General features: G+C 33.1%; 4 protein-coding genes across 5 annotated transcripts; 3 read left to right on the top strand and 1 right to left on the bottom strand.

Moving 5' to 3' along the window:
- The first annotated feature begins 2,231 nt into the window (after positions 1-2,231).
- On the top strand, positions 2,232-5,518 carry LOC106337173 (proline transporter 1-like). The gene is made up of 7 exons (XM_013776230.1): positions 2,232-2,744; positions 3,438-3,662; positions 3,734-3,828; positions 3,909-4,098; positions 4,169-4,293; positions 4,371-4,586; positions 5,093-5,518. The coding sequence occupies exons 1-7, from the start codon at positions 2,552-2,554 to the stop codon at positions 5,468-5,470; spliced, it is 1,422 nt and encodes a 473-aa protein (XP_013631684.1). The 5' UTR covers positions 2,232-2,551; the 3' UTR covers positions 5,471-5,518.
- Positions 5,519-6,372: 854 nt separating this feature from the next.
- Positions 6,373-9,387, top strand: LOC106337661 (proline transporter 3-like). The gene is made up of 8 exons (XM_013776782.1): positions 6,373-6,523; positions 6,879-7,103; positions 7,175-7,269; positions 7,348-7,537; positions 7,620-7,744; positions 7,842-8,057; positions 8,587-8,999; positions 9,355-9,387. Exons 1-7 carry the CDS (start codon positions 6,427-6,429, stop codon positions 8,962-8,964), a joined length of 1,326 nt encoding a protein of 441 aa, XP_013632236.1. The 5' UTR covers positions 6,373-6,426; the 3' UTR covers positions 8,965-8,999; positions 9,355-9,387.
- A 1,093-nt stretch (positions 9,388-10,480) lies between these two features.
- On the top strand, positions 10,481-12,147 carry LOC106337163 (LIM domain-containing protein WLIM2a). The gene is made up of 5 exons (XM_013776217.1): positions 10,481-10,623; positions 11,044-11,225; positions 11,334-11,433; positions 11,527-11,564; positions 11,647-12,147. The coding sequence occupies exons 2-5, from the start codon at positions 11,091-11,093 to the stop codon at positions 11,980-11,982; spliced, it is 609 nt and encodes a 202-aa protein (XP_013631671.1). The 5' UTR covers positions 10,481-10,623; positions 11,044-11,090; the 3' UTR covers positions 11,983-12,147.
- A 49-nt stretch (positions 12,148-12,196) lies between these two features.
- Positions 12,197-14,512, bottom strand: LOC106337162 (uncharacterized protein At2g39920). Of its 2 annotated transcripts, XM_013776215.1 has the most exons (6): positions 14,066-14,512; positions 13,899-13,963; positions 13,715-13,785; positions 13,206-13,644; positions 12,532-12,723; positions 12,197-12,453 (listed from the first exon to the last, which is right to left on the bottom strand). In XM_013776215.1, exons 3-6 carry the CDS (start codon positions 13,776-13,778, stop codon positions 12,294-12,296), a joined length of 855 nt encoding a protein of 284 aa, XP_013631669.1. In that variant the 5' UTR covers positions 13,779-13,785; positions 13,899-13,963; positions 14,066-14,512; the 3' UTR covers positions 12,197-12,293. The 2 variants fall into 2 exon arrangements, with proteins under 2 accessions (XP_013631669.1, XP_013631668.1); XM_013776214.1 differs by having other exon boundaries at positions 13,899-14,512.
- Between the last annotated feature and the right edge of the window lie 1,205 nt (positions 14,513-15,717).

Raw genomic sequence — 15,717 nt, 5'->3', positions numbered from 1 at the left:
AAATTCATATTCATATGATAAACACAAAATTTCTAATGTGCGATTTTTTTAATGCAAATTTCAAAATTAAAATATTAAGGTTTTAATACTTTTTCAATACAAATTTAGAAATTATCATATTTAAGTATTTTTCTATGTTATATAGTTTAAATTTAAACTATATTAATATATAATATGAATGTCTAGTTAATGAGATTTCATATTCATACGATTTATGATCATTTGTATTTTGTTATTACCAAAATAATCACAAAATTTTAGTGTGAGACATTTAACATTTTTAATAATTTATAGTCGTTTTAAAAATTCAAAATATAACATATAGGAAAAAATTAATTTTTATTATATGGTTAATGTGGTTGTTTAATATCTTTTAATAATATAAAATTAAACAAAAAGAGCTAAGATACAAAAATTATTATCAAATATTTATTATTCACAATCATTAATTGTCATATATACTTAATCATATTAAGCAATTCCGTAGCTTTTATTTAAGGAAAGTGCAATAATATTCTTTTGTATGATATTTATCAATTTAATAGTTAGTTTAATAAAAAGTATAATATAAGTTAAGATGGACTAACTTATTTCTCTAAAAATTCTGAATTTCATTCTCATGGTGACACGTGGCTACAAAACAATGTCATAATGTTTCTCAATTAATATATAAGAGATGAGGAAATAAATAATAATATAATTTTTTTTGATAAATACTTTATCTAGATAAAGATATTCAAAGGCCTAATCGTTCACATAAATAACTCATACTAATCTCACCATTCGAACCAAAGAAAGACTCATACTAGTAGATAAATAAATGAGTTATATACGTACATAAACTATAACTACTTCTTCCGTTTCAAAATAGATGATGTTTTAGGGAGTTTTTGATGTTTCAAAATATATGATGTTTTCATATTTCAATGTACCTTTTAACTTTATCAAAAATTGTGTAACCAATCATATTTTGTAGTATGTTTTGTGATTGGTGGAATAGTTTTTAATTTATATTTTAATGATAATTTTTTAGATAAAAAAACAAATTTCTTAATATTTATGTCATAACCTAAAACTTCATGCGGAGGGAGTATGACTTATGGAGTCCGTTGATTCGCAGAAAGTTCCGTTGATTCGCAGAAAGTCTGAGCTGGTACTTCCATTTCCAAATGGCTTAAGATTTTGTGGGAAGTTGTGCCCCTTCTGCCATTAACTTCAGCCAATAGATTTGTGTGTAACTTGTTTGAAAGAAAAAAAAGGTTCGAGTGTAACTTGCATGTCCCCAATCAACTTGCTCTCGAGTGTGTGTCAGTGTGTCTATGAATTCGATAAAAACCATACCAAATTCGATTACAAAATTAAACAAAACAAGGGAAATTGCACTCGGTAACTTTAAAAAAAAACTATAATTCACAAACTAACCAAAATAACACCCTTTAGTTGTTCAAAAAAAAAAAACCAAAATAACACCTTCTCTCCTATTTTCTCTTCCTATCTCTCTCTAACTTCTTTCTACAAAACTAATTTTTTTTTTTTTGTTTGGTTATTTAACAAATAAGCCCATTAAACAATCATGTTTTATGGAGTATTTTGTTAAGGGTTGATCTAGATACATTAATCATTTTCAACAAATACTGAAAAATATATACATCGCCAACTCTCAGCCGATTTCAATTACTTTTCCTTTTCTATATTAACCGGTCTTTGTTGTCCCAGATATTAGTCTAACCTTTTATTTAAGCCTATCAAACAAATCACTATCAACGTTTTTTTTTGGTAGTTAACCAAACGTGTTTCTTTCTCCACGCCAAATCTATTCAAATAATTTAAAGAAAAGTATACCAAAATCCGAAATTAAATCCAAGTCTGTTTAGCCCTGCAACAAAGTAAATCTAATGTATTTAGATAAATCCATATTCTAAAAAATAATAATAAAAAATATGTTTACAGAATTATTTTTTTTTTGTCACAAATATGTTTACAGAATATTTAATAGTTTTGTTCTCACTAAAAGAAGACCCATAAACCACTAGTGCAAATACTTTTTTTTTTCGTTAGTAATTGTGAGGGAAGATTTCTTGAAAGGATGAACTGAATTAGTAAAATAATAAAACAAGCAAAACATGGCTATGAAAAAAAAAAAAATCAGCTGACACAATATCAATATAGAAAGAAAAATATTGATATTTTTTTTTAATTATTTATAAAATTGGCCATTCTTATAGGATCTCATGCAAAAACAAAAATTTCAGACAAGAGAGACCGTGAGACTCTCTCTCAAAAGCTCCCTCACCAGACCCACTTAAATGTTTTGTAATTAAACAAGAACCAATAAAAAAGGATCCATCTTTTCTTCACCGATTCGATTCTCAATCAATCTCCCCTCTTCATCTGACTGAATTAGATTCTTTTTTTTTTTTTTCAGTTGCGAATCCACCCGGATTCTTGGCTTCGATTTTAGCGGAACGAATCAAAAGACAGTTGAGTGAAGGAGAGAAAATTTCGCTAAAAAATAAAATAAAAAGAGGATTCTATATATATCAGAAAAGGGATGACTTTCTCAAGATTCTTTCATGTGGTCGAGGAAGGAGGTGGAGGAGAAGAAGAAGAAGAAAGGCTCTTAGCTGCAGAGAGACAAGAGCCCTTTGTCGTAGAAAACATGACCGCCACTGAAGCTAATAATCGCAAAGGGAGTGGCGATGTTGGTGTTGAAATCCCTGACACTGCTCACCAAATTAGCAGCGGTACTGTAAAAATTCGATTTCACCTCTCTTTTATTGATTGTTGTTATTTTGATTTTTACTGAGTCGTTTATTTCTAATTAACGGTTTCTTATACGGGGATTGACGCCCAATTTTTTAATATTTTTTAAATACAATCAAACGCAATCGTTTATGAGCTAAAAATGGATTCTTTGTTATAGTGTTGCCTTTGGTGACTCCGAATCAGAGTTTAAAACGTTGCATTTGATGATTCTGTCAATACCCATTTCAGCATTTCTTCAAAAACGTTGGCTTTGATGGTTTTAACGATGGCCCTTTCATCAAAATGTTAGCTTTGATGATTTTGACAATGACCCTTTCTTCAAAATCTTGTCTTTGACGACTTTACACAATGACACGTTCTTCAAAAATGTTATCTTTGATGGTTCTGACTATGAGCCTTTCTTACAAATATTATCTTTGATGCTTTAAGCAATGGCACTTTCTTCAAAAATGTTGTCTTTGATGGTTCTGATGATGACCCTTACTTCAAAATGCTGTCTTTGATGATACCCAAACGTCATAGTTCCAAGTTTCTTGATTTGTTCCATCTCTCTGCCTCTCAAAAACGTTTTACAACCATTTGTTTGTTTGGGAAGTTTTTGTTTAGCTAAACTCTGTTTCTTTCTGGTCTTATAATTAAGAACCTGAGATCACATGTTGTGGAATGTACAGATTCATGGTTTCAGGTGGCGTTCGTTCTGACCACTGGTATAAACAGCGCCTATGTCTTGGGATATTCAGGAACAGTAATGGTTCCTTTAGGTTGGATTGGTGGTGTGGTTGGTCTTATCATCGCTACTGCAATCTCTCTCTACGCAAACAGTCTCGTTGCCAAGCTTCATGAGTTTGGTGGCAGAAGACACATCCGCTATAGAGACCTTGCTGGATTCATTTACGGTAAAGAGAAACCAAACCAACTCTTTTAGTTTTTTAGTCATTCGAAATGATTAATCTCTTTTTGTAATCAGGTAGAAAGGCTTATCACCTTACATGGGGATTGCAATATGTAAATCTTTTCATGATTAATTGTGGATTCATTATTCTAGCTGGTGCTGCCTTGAAGGTAGTTAAACATCTCCACTCTTGATTCTTGATTTTCTTGAGCAGAGTTAGTTATTTTGGGGTTGTGTTCTGTTTCTGCAGGCGGTTTATGTGCTCTTCAGGGATGACCATGTCATTAAATTGCCTCATTGTATAGCCATTGCTGGTCTTATTTGCGCGGTTTTCGCTATTGGTATTCCTCATTTATCAGCTCTTGGGACTTGGCTTGCGGTTTCAACCATCCTCAGCCTCATCTACATAGTTGTAGCAATTGTTCTATCAGTTAGAGACGGTATAATGATCAAACCTTTAGCTATATACTATTGGATTTTTATAGCTACTGATGAATCTGTTTCTTGTAGGAGTAAAAGCACCTCCAAGAGACTACGAGATACAAGGATCATCACTAAGCAAACTCTTTACTATCACTGGAGCAGCAGCTAACTTGGTTTTCGCATTCAACACAGGGATGCTTCCAGAGATTCAGGTGATGGTTTGATTATTTTTGCGTTGAGTTGCATAAATGATCTTTTCTTATTAACACTGGTCTTTCTGCAATGATAGGCAACAGTGAGACAACCTGTTGTGAAAAACATGATGAAGGCTCTATACTTTCAGTTCACAGCCGGTGTTTTACCAATGTACGCTGTTACATTCATTGGATATTGGGCTTATGGATCCTCAACCTCGACCTACTTGCTAAACAGTGTTAATGGCCCACTCTGGGTCAAAGCACTTGCTAACGTCTCTGCTATTCTTCAGTCCGTTATCTCTTTGCACGTAAGTCTATGCTTCTTAATAGCTCTGGCATTCAGTATGAACCCAAGTAAACCAAACCGTCCTAACCGATATTTTTGGCTTTCGGTTTAACATTCGGTTGAACCAATAAACGAACGGCGAATTTAAAAAATTTAATTAGTTTTCAGTTCGGTTCAACAAGCAAGAAACCGGTCGGTTTGAAACATATTAAACAAACAAACCGAATAACCCGAAATAAACTAAATAATCCAGAAAAATCAAAATTTGCATAATTGATTTTTTTTACCAAATTAACTGAATAAACTGATATATAAACCGAACCAAATTTAGTCCCGTTTACTTCTGGAGCCTTTTTCAAAAACCAAAAAACCTGAAAACCGAATAAACCGACTCAAATAACCCAAATTATTTTAATTATTATATTATTTATTTTTAAAATAAATAATCTAAATTGTATATTATATTTTTTAAAAAAATTTACACAGTCTCAAAGTCTAAAGCTTTTGCTCCATTCTGCTTTGTTGTAGATTTTTGCAAGTCCAACATATGAGTACATGGACACAAAGTTTGGGGTTAAAGGAAACCCATTGGCTTTAAAGAACTTGACGTTTAGGATCATGGCCCGTGGAGGGTACATAGCGGTTAGCACACTTGTCTCTGCGCTCTTGCCGTTTCTTGGAGACTTCATGAGTCTCACTGGTGCAGTGAGCACATTCCCTCTTACATTCATTCTAGCCAATCACATGTACTATAAGGCTATGGACAATAAGCTCAATCCTATGCAAAAGCTATGGCATTGGCTTAATGTTGTCTTCTTCAGTTTGATGTCTCTTGCTGCCGCCATTGCAGCTGTTAGACTCATTGCCCTTGATTCCAAAAACTTTCACGTTTTTGCAGATTTGTAATTCATTATACATACACATATATATATAGTCATTGCATTATTGTTCTTAGGCAAGAGTTCCCGTATTCTCTTTTTGTATATATAAATTATGACAACTAGAGGGACTAAATAAAATATCATGTAAAAGAGAATACAATTTACCAAAGTTCTAGCTGATACTGAGGCAGTTTAAAGAACCACCTCTATCAAAACTCGGTTTGATCTATATGGGAAAAAATGACACCTCGGTTCTTATCCTCCTTCGCAAGGGAACTTGCATAATACTGAAACTCTTGAAACTATTAAGCCATAGATGCAAGGAAGCTAGCCATGAAGCAAAAATCGACCGGTCAACCGAGTTCTCCATTATATTCACCATATCTGAAGAGTCTGTCTCAAAGTATCCTTAGATTGTTGGATACATGACCACCTACTTTGTGATGTGATGTTGCCCAACCATCAACCAAACAACAACAAAAAGTGAAGAAGAAGTTGTATGCAATTTGTATTAGTGACACGCTGATCAACAAATGTCTCAAGATCATCTTTGAAACGGCTAATTAAGTAACTTTAGTTGTGCAACATTCAGCTTCCAACTCTTCATCTTGTCTCGTAGCTTCATTGCAATAACTTTCATGTGAACTTAGTGGTTAAAGTTGATGATTGAAAAAGGACCAATCACTAAACCCTACACACTTTAACTGATCTATCGTGGAGTTCCGACTCCATCATCAAATGTGTATGGCCACTACGTAATAAAACGTTATATCAATTTAAAGTAAGATTATATCATTGAGAAAAAGAAGAAGAAAGTATGGCCACTACTACTTCAGTCAAAAGTAGCAAATATTATTTAAAAGATGGCTTTCCCAAAGTTTCTGCATGTGGTCGAGGTATGAACAGGAGAAGAAAGGTAAAGGCTCTTATCAAAACATTATAAAAGCTCTTTAGCTCCAAAGACTACAAGTGCCACAAAACATGAAAGACACGGGAGCTAAAAACCGTACAGGCGATGTTAGTGTTGGAGAACATTTTGATATCGAAGTCCCTGACACTGCTCATCAGATTAGCAGCGGTTTGTAACGTTTCTCACGTTCCTTTTTCTCTTGTTATCTTAAGAGCTTTACTGAATATGATCACATCAATAACTAAATTTATGTTGTGAACAAACATGAATTAACTTTAAGAAACTTAAGAGAACAAAACATGATCGATACAAAAACAAATGTTTTAGAGTTTTGTATATTGATTATATGAATGAATAATTTACAACCTTTTTTAGATTCTTATTTATACTACCTCAAACTCGATGTTTTTTCTCTTTAAGAAAACATAGTCCGGTCTAACGATTGTGGTTTTTACTAGTGCACTGAGATTAAGTCACTTCCGGAATCTAACACTTTAAGTATGTTCTTGTGGAATGTGTACAGATTCATGGTTTCAAGTGGCGTTTGTTCTGACAACTGGTATAAACAACGCCTATGTGTTGGGATATTCAGGAACAGTAATGGTTCCTTTAGGTTGGGTTGGTGGTGTGGTTGGTCTTGTTCTTGCAACTGCAATCTCTCTCTATGCAAACGCTCTCGTAGCCAAGCTTCATGAGTTTGGTGGCAAGAGACATATTCGTTACAGAGACCTCGCTGGATTCATTTACGGTAAGAGAACCAAACTTATTTACTTTGTTTTGTTACTTTCATTGTAATGATTGGTTCTCTTCTTTTATCAGGTAGAAAGGCTTATTGTCTTACATGGGGATTGCAATATGTCAATCTTTTCATGATTAACTGTGGATTCATCATCCTAGCTGGCTCCGCTTTAAAGGTAGTAACCATTTTGTCTTAGTTTCTCTAACTCTTGGGAGACAAGTTAGTTACTCTGGAGTATGTTCTGTTTCTCCAGGCTGTTTATGTGCTTTTTAGAGATGATCATGCCATGAAACTACCTCATTTCATAGCCATCGCTGGTCTGTTTTGCGCGGTTTTCGCCATTGGTGTTCCTCACTTATCAGCTCTTGGGATATGGCTTGTAGTTTCAACCATCTTCAGTCTCATCTTCATCGTTGTGGCAGTCGTGCTGGCAGTTAAAGATGGTATATAACTTAAATGATGATCAGGCTTCAAGTGTCACCACATACTATTGATAAACTTGGCGCTTCTTTTGGTTGTTTATAGGAGTGAAAACACATTCAAGAGACTACGAGATACAAGGATCACCGTTAAGTAAACTCTTTACCATCACAGCTGCAGCAGCAAATCTTATTTTTGTATTCAACACAGGGATGCTTCCAGAAATTCAGGTTATAAAAACCCGTTTTAACGTTTTCAAAATGTGATTTTCTTTTTTTGTTTATACAGACGTATAACTAATCCTTCTTTTATATGATGCTTTGGTAGGCCACAGTGAGACAACCGGTGGTGAAAAACATGATGAAGGCTCTATACTTCCAGTTCACGATCGGTGTTTTACCGATGTTGGCGGTTACATTCATCGGATACTGGGCTTACGGTTCCTCAACCTCGACCTATCTGCTAAACAATGTTACTGGCCCACTCTGGGTCAAAGCCCTTGCTAACATCTCAGCTTTCCTTCAATCCGTAATATGTTTACACGTAAGTTTCTTTGCATGGAGGTTTCAAACTGTTTAATTCTCTTGTGTAAATTGTATTAACAGAATACGTCCAGTCATTAGAATAGGCATGAGCATATATAGACAAGTGAAATATTAATCTATGACTTCCGAATTTTAAGAAAATGTATATAAATATAGACTTCAAAAATTGCTCAAAATTTCCTTACAAATCGTCTATAATTTCCAAATCTCAGGATCGACCATAATTGTATATCAATCAATATATATACAAGTTTTAGATAAAACTAAAAGCTAGTGATTCTTATTCTTCATTTTTAAACTAATTGTTGGCTAAAACTCGTCCATGATAAAATCTAGAGAAACATTTGTTTTGACTATCATTTAAAAAATATATATACATAGATCTTATAAATTCCTAAATGTAAAGAGAAGTTTTTTTATTAAAATTAAAATGTTTATAGTCTCTAGATTTCGGTCTTAGTTTAGACCAATATGCACCAATTGCTTGTCATTTTAACCCTTATCTTACTCAACTCTTTGTGTTGTAGATATTTGCGAGTCCAACATATGAGTATATGGACACAAAGTTTGGGGTCACAGGAAGCACATTGGCGTTAAAGAACTTGACGTTTAAGATCATGGCAAGAGGAGGGTACCTTGCGGTTAGCACGCTTCTCTCAGCGCTCTTGCCATTTCTTGGGGACTTCATGAGCTTCACCGGTGCAGTGAGCACTATCCCTCTCACATTCATTCTAGCCAACCACATGTACTACAAGGCCAAGGACAATAAGCTGAATCCTATGCAAAAGATATGGCATTGGGTTAACGTTGTCTTCTTCAGTTTGATGTCTGTTGCCGCCGCCATTGCAGCTGTCAGGCTCATCTCCGTTGACTCCAAGAACTTCCACGTTTTTGCAGATTTGTAATTCATTCTATAGCTAGACCATAAGCTTGTATTCCTATTAAGGGATATGTATCCCACATTGGAAAATCAATAGGACATTAAGTAATATATAAAGGGTTAGGGCCAATCCACTAATTGCCAAGTTGGAAGCCCATAATTAAACCCAAATCTAACATGGTATCAGAGCGCAGATCATAATAAGTTAAAACCCTAATTAATATTTAACCCTACCCGATCTGGCCGATAAGAGCCATCATCTCGAGGAGGGGTATTAAGGGATATGTATACCACATTGGAAAATCAATGGGACATTAAGTAATATATAAATAGTTATTGCCAATCCACTAATTGTCAATTAATTTTGAGTTGGAAGCCCATAATTAAACCCGAATCTAACAATTCCTGTTCAGATGTTCTTATAAAACCATTATAGGGTAAATCTATACTATTAAAGCAGGATCCTATTGTCATAATTACCTTAGGGGCATGTTTCCTTCACTAACATTGCATGTTTCATTAAGGGCAATTAAGTAATATTAATAACAAATCTATATTGGGTCATTATTTTTGGATCCAGCCCAAATCAAATCTCTCTTTGACTATTTGGGCCTATTAAAAAATCAGATTCAATTCTCACCTTTTTTTTTCCTTTGGACCATTGAGTCCAAGTTCAAATAATTTTTTTTCAACTATTCTTAATTATTATTTTTTCTTTTCTTAATATAATTTAAGCATTCATAAAAATAATTGAATTTTTTTATTGAAAAGTATAAATCTTTATTAAAAGTATATAATTTTTTAATTAAAATATTAACCCCATAATACAATTAATTTATCAGAGTTATACCAACTTAATTCAATAAAAAAATAAAGTTTAATTTTTTTAACATAAATAGTCATTTAAAATGAAATACGATAAATAAAGATAAAATTTTTAAGTCTTTTATAAAATAAAACACAAATATATGAAAATGTGACATTTACTAAATATTTGTCAATTGAAAAAAAAAACAAAAAAAAAACCCGCGCTTTGAAAGCGCGGGTCAAAATCTAGTAAGACTATAAAGTATATACAAATTACTACTTCCATGATATCGCTTTAGATGTTTTAATATATACTCCTCCGTTTTTATTAATTGACACTTTAAATTTGTGCACAAAATAGATAGTTATTTTTGATACAAAATTTATTCTAAAGTTTGTTTTTCTATTAATTGAATTATAATTAAATAGATAGGTAAGGGTATTTTTGTTTAAAAATACAAAGTTATATAAAATAAAGAATTAATAATTTTTTTATCAAAAACAAAAGCATCATCTAGTTTAAATATATATATATATTTTATAAAAAAAAAATTATCTATAAAAATTGGATGGAGTATTTTTCGTATAAAGTTTCATCTTTCAATGATTTGGTGTTACATTTTTGATTTTTCGAATTAGAAATAATAATCAGACAGGACAAAGTGGAACCCCACTGTCTCCACTCCACCAAAGCAAAGCTCTAGCATAAAAATAAAAATAAAGTTAAAGCCTTTAGATATACTATCTGTCTCATTATTTTGTCGAACGTGCTCTCAATAACCATTACATCTCATCTTTAACTTCGTCTTCTCCACATCGAACTTCGTCTTTTTCGATTCCGCATTTTCTGCTTGCGTTTGTTCAGATCCACCGAGAGGTTAAAAAAAAAAAAAAAAAAAAAAAAAAAAAAAAAAAAAAAAAAAAAAAAAAAAAAAAAAAAAAAAAAAAAAAAAAAAAAAAAAAAAAAAAAAAAAAAAAAAAAAAAAAAAAAAAAAAAAAAAAAAAAAAAAAAAAAAAAAAAAAAAAAAAAAAAAAAAAAAAAAAAAAAAAAAAAAAAAAAAAAAAAAAAAAAAAAAAAAGACTTCACCTTTTGTTAATTCTACACAGTTTCATTCTTTACAATATTTATAGGAAAAAAGAATCAATCTTTAGTTCTGAATTTATGATTTAGTCACCAAATCATCTGATGCACTGATCGGTTTTGTCTGAATATATTTGATTTGATGCAAATAGCTAAAGCATCTGTCAATGTGGATAAGTCAAGAATTGCTTGATGTGGTTTTGTTTTGGTGTATAGTGAGCGAGGAGAGGAAGGACAGATCGTGAAAAAGAAAGACTGAAACGATGTCGTTTACAGGAACACAGCAGAAGTGCAGGGCGTGTGAGAAGACAGTGTACCCAATGGAGCTTCTCTCAGCTGATGGTGTCCCTTTCCACAAGTCTTGCTTCAAGTGCTCTCACTGCAAATCCACCCTTCAAGTCTGTTTCAAGATCTTAGATTATCTGCATTTTTGTTTTTATTCTGTGAAAACTTTGTATGATAAAAGTTAAAATGTGTGTTGATTGATGGCTTTGGTTTGCTTACAGCTGAGCAACTATTCATCAATGGAAGGTGTGTTGTACTGTAAGCCTCACTTTGAGCAGCTCTTCAAGGAGACTGGTAGCTTCAACAAGAACTTTCAATCACGTATGTAAACTCACTCATCACCTTTTGATCTTACTTTTACTTTCTGTGTGTTTATGGTCTCAGCTTTCTAATCTTTTATCTTCCCCCTCATAGCTGCAAAGCCATTAACTGACAAGCCAACCCCTGAGCTGGTAAAACATTTTCTCTTTAAACAATAGCTCCCATCTTCTTATATAATGGACTCTAATTCTCTTCTTGGTTTGTTGTTCTCAGACAAGGACACCTAGCCGAGTTGCTGGAATGTTCTCCGGAACGCAAGATAAATGCGCTACTTGCAGTAAAACAGTGTATCCTATCGAGAAGGTAACTGTGGAGAGCCAGTGTTACCACAAGTCTTGCTTCAAGTGTTCGCACGGAGGCTGTCCTATCTCTCCATCCAACTACGCAGCTCTTGAAGGGATCTTGTACTGCAAGCACCATTTTGCTCAGCTTTTCAAGGAGAAAGGAAGTTACAATCACCTCATCAAATCTGCTTCCATCAAACGCTCCGCCGCTGCGGCTACTGCTGCTGCTGCTGCCGCCGCCGTAGAAGCCGTCCCTGAATCTTAAAAGTTACATTTTTAAATTTTAAAAAAGTGGTTTCTTTGTGTCTGTGATTGTGTTACTTTTCTCACTTGCTCATGTTCTTGTCTCTGCTGAGTTTGTTCTTGTTGTGATTCTAACTACTATGCAGCTTTAAAAACCAGCACTGTGTACCTTATCTTTGAATGGTAATACAAACTATATATCACAAATGGTACCATGAATGTGATCAATCTTACAACATGTACCATGAACTATATAAGAGAAACTCTTGAAAATCTATGCACATATGAAGTTTGAAAAGTAGACTCAAAAACCTCCATGATCTTATCATTTTTTTAATGTAATCCAAAGATATCATTATAGGTAAGACTTGGAAGCTTGAACAGACGCTTGCTTTGCCAGTTCCACTGTCCTGTTAACACATCCATGTGATTACCAATGACTCCAATTATGCGGTAGTATCTTTCTAATTCCTCCTTCTGTATTGTATCTCCTCTGCAAATAAATAGAATATGTAAAAGTTCTTTACACTCTTAATGGTTTCTTGTTACTTTGATCACTGAATGAAGTTACCTCATAATCAAACCGAACCAGTCTCTGTATCCTCTAGATTTTAACTGCTCAGCAGTGGAGTTTCTCTCTTCTTGTGGTCTTCTTGATAACAGAACCATTGAATAGCCTTGTGATCTTAGCTTAGAGTATAGTTCAAGTGTTAGTTTGCTTCTCTGGCGCTTTGCTTCTTCAATGTAACTCTCTTGCTCTATCCTACATGCATAGAAGAAACATTAAAACTTTAAGTAACTTCCTGAGAATCAAACACTTAGAACTAGGCCTGCGATCTCGGTTTTCCGAAACCGAACTGAACCAATTTTTGGTTTTCGGCTAACCAAACTTTTAAAAATAATTCCAGAATAACCGGATAACATTTCGGTTTGGTTCAGTTATCGGTTTCTTTTTGTTTTCAATTTCAAAACCGAAACTAACCGAATATTGTTTAAAAAAAATTGAAATAAAATATTTTCGGTTAAATTCGGTTATCTTAGTTAAGTTTAATTGATTATTAAATAACATCAGTCTAATTTTGGTATAAATCGGTTTATTTTTGGTATAATTTTCTTTAAAAAATTAATAATTCGGTTAACCGTACGGTTTGTTAAACCAAACAAACCGAACTCAAAACCGAAAATTTCGGTTTGGTTCAGATCGGCGGTTGGAATCCGCAGGGCTACTTAGAACGGTAAACTTACAGATTGATGTCATCAACATCGACCACAACAACATCCCTGTGATCCTTCCCCGGTTTGATGGTGTTGAAGTAAGTGAGAACCATTTGGATAGTGAAGTTCAACTCTCTCAAGTATACTCCTTGTTTGATTCTTTGTAAAGCAACATCTCTGCATAACAATGGTAGCGCAAAAATACCGTCTTCTTCTTCTACATCTAAGCTGTTGAGGTTAGAGTGTAGAGACAATATTTTGCAGTAACTCAAACTCTCATCATCAACAACAAGTCTTTGAACCTGGATGATTCCAGAGTTTTTGTTTTCGCAGCTTTGTAACATGGTTGATATAGCTATAAGAAGTGTAACCATCAACACTCCGAATGTCACAAGAGAAGCAATGAAGATGGTAGCTGCCAAAGATGTCATGTAACATCCTGAATCTATCGAAAACCGACTTCCCATCTCTGCAACAAGAACTGGTTTAGCTGTAGAATCAGACCAAACTAATCAGCTGTTTTGAAAGATTATGTATACCAGAATTGCCTCGGCTGGTGAGACCTGAGAGTTCTCTCTCCATCTGATGCGCATAAGCCGACATTTTTAACCTTATTTTAGCAAAAACAACTATGAATGATGATCATAAAAAAACACCATCCATATTTTAGATGAATATTTGAAAAAAAAAATGTTTTCTTCAAAATTTTGATATTTTCATTACCTTGTAGAAGCTTCAAAGCTATAAAGAGAATCTTTACTCGATCAAGATCTGAACACAATCTGCCCCTTGGTCCCAAGAAAACAGAGAGATACACATGTGACTCTTGGGTGATCAGCAGCAGCACAGCTTTATATTCTTTACTATATCAAATAACATCGTCTTCTTACTCTTTTTGTAATATAATTTGAGGCGGTGATTTTTGTCTTCCTTTCCAAATCTCGTGGAGCCATGCAAACAAAAAAAGGAATATAAACTCAAAAAATGTAATTGCAGACAATCCTTTTCTTGGTAATATATTATATAGTTTTCATGTGCTTTTAGGTCTTTTCCAATAAGAGATAAACATATAGACGGTAGAAGACTCGTGAAGGAATCATGTCATACATTTGAGCTTTAATAATTGTAATGGCGTGTAATCCTACAGTTAACTATTCATCATATTAGTCATGATAAACTTTTAATAATTGAAATGTTGAGAAACAGATATGTTTATCAAAATATTACTAAAGCCGAGAACAGTGTTCAAGTCTACTAGTCGTATGTGAAGATATGTCTCATGCATATACATTGCAATATTGTCAATCAATTTTTTTTTTCAAAACCTAGGAGAATAGAGTATATGCAATGACACGAAAGGGTAACACATCTAACTTGCTAGCAGCCTAACTAAATTACAAAATGAAAAAAACACGTAGTCTTAACTCATAATCTATACAAACTAGAGTTCTTGTAGTTTATCAATTTTGCCTTTTATCGAAGTATCTCAATCTTTGGGACCATACGATGTCGGTATATATACGTAAGAATTTGATTAACATGCATATACGAATACGACACCAATTTTCATCAACCGTAAGATTAATTATCCTCAGATTCTTTTTTTGAAGAATTAGGAAACTGGTCCCGCCGGATCAGTATTGTATGGCCAATGTCTTAACGTACGAGTAGACTTGAAAAGGAAATCTAACAAATGTTTTGTGAGCTTTAACCAGTTCTGTCCTAACTCCTACCTTAGACTGGACAAATATCAATCAATATCTGAGCTAATCCGATATGTTTCTTTATTAAAATTAATTAATACTTATGATCAATAACCAATTAAACAATTTACGATAAATTTCTTTTTAAGTTCATCAAACAAGATGATTAGAAAGAGTGATATAAAATTTGATAACAGTCTTCTTCCATGCAAACCAATGGCTTTAGAGTAATATAATGAGTTTTGTCTTTTGTTATTACTCCCTCCGTTTCATAATACTTGATGTTTTGTAATAGTATACAAAGATTAAAAAAATTATATTTTTCTAGAAAAATATTTTAAAGATATAATTTTAAAATCAGTTAACCAATTATAAAAAATACTGGAAAATCTACTTGGTTGAACAGTTTCCAATAAAGTTAAAATTAACCTTAAAATCTCAAAACTTCTTTAAAATCTCAAACCTTCATGTAAATTGAAACAAAATAAACCTTCTAAAACATCATCTATAACGGAGGGAGTATTATTTAAGATATGCATCTCAATCATGTATATATGTATGTATCTGTGACGTATGCAAACAGTTGAATCCAAATCACTATCTTCGACTTCACTTATTATAAGAACTGTTATAAATTAAGCATTGAAATGATCATCCACTTCTTTACCAAACTCAAGCACTATGATCATCCACTCCTTTACCAACTCAAGCACTATGATCATCTACTCATCAAGCATTATGATCACCCACTCATTTACCAAATTAAGCACCATCTTTGTTATTTTATGTATTGTTGTTCACTATAAATACCATCACTCATCTCACTCTTTTGTACACCA

Source organism: Brassica oleracea, chromosome C4 (genome assembly GCF_000695525.1).
Source record: "Brassica oleracea var. oleracea cultivar TO1000 chromosome C4, BOL, whole genome shotgun sequence".
In the NCBI taxonomy this organism is placed as follows: domain Eukaryota; kingdom Viridiplantae; phylum Streptophyta; class Magnoliopsida; order Brassicales; family Brassicaceae; genus Brassica; species Brassica oleracea.
The sequence above is the reverse complement of the archived record's forward strand: the minus strand, read 5'-3'. Positions and strand labels throughout refer to the sequence as shown.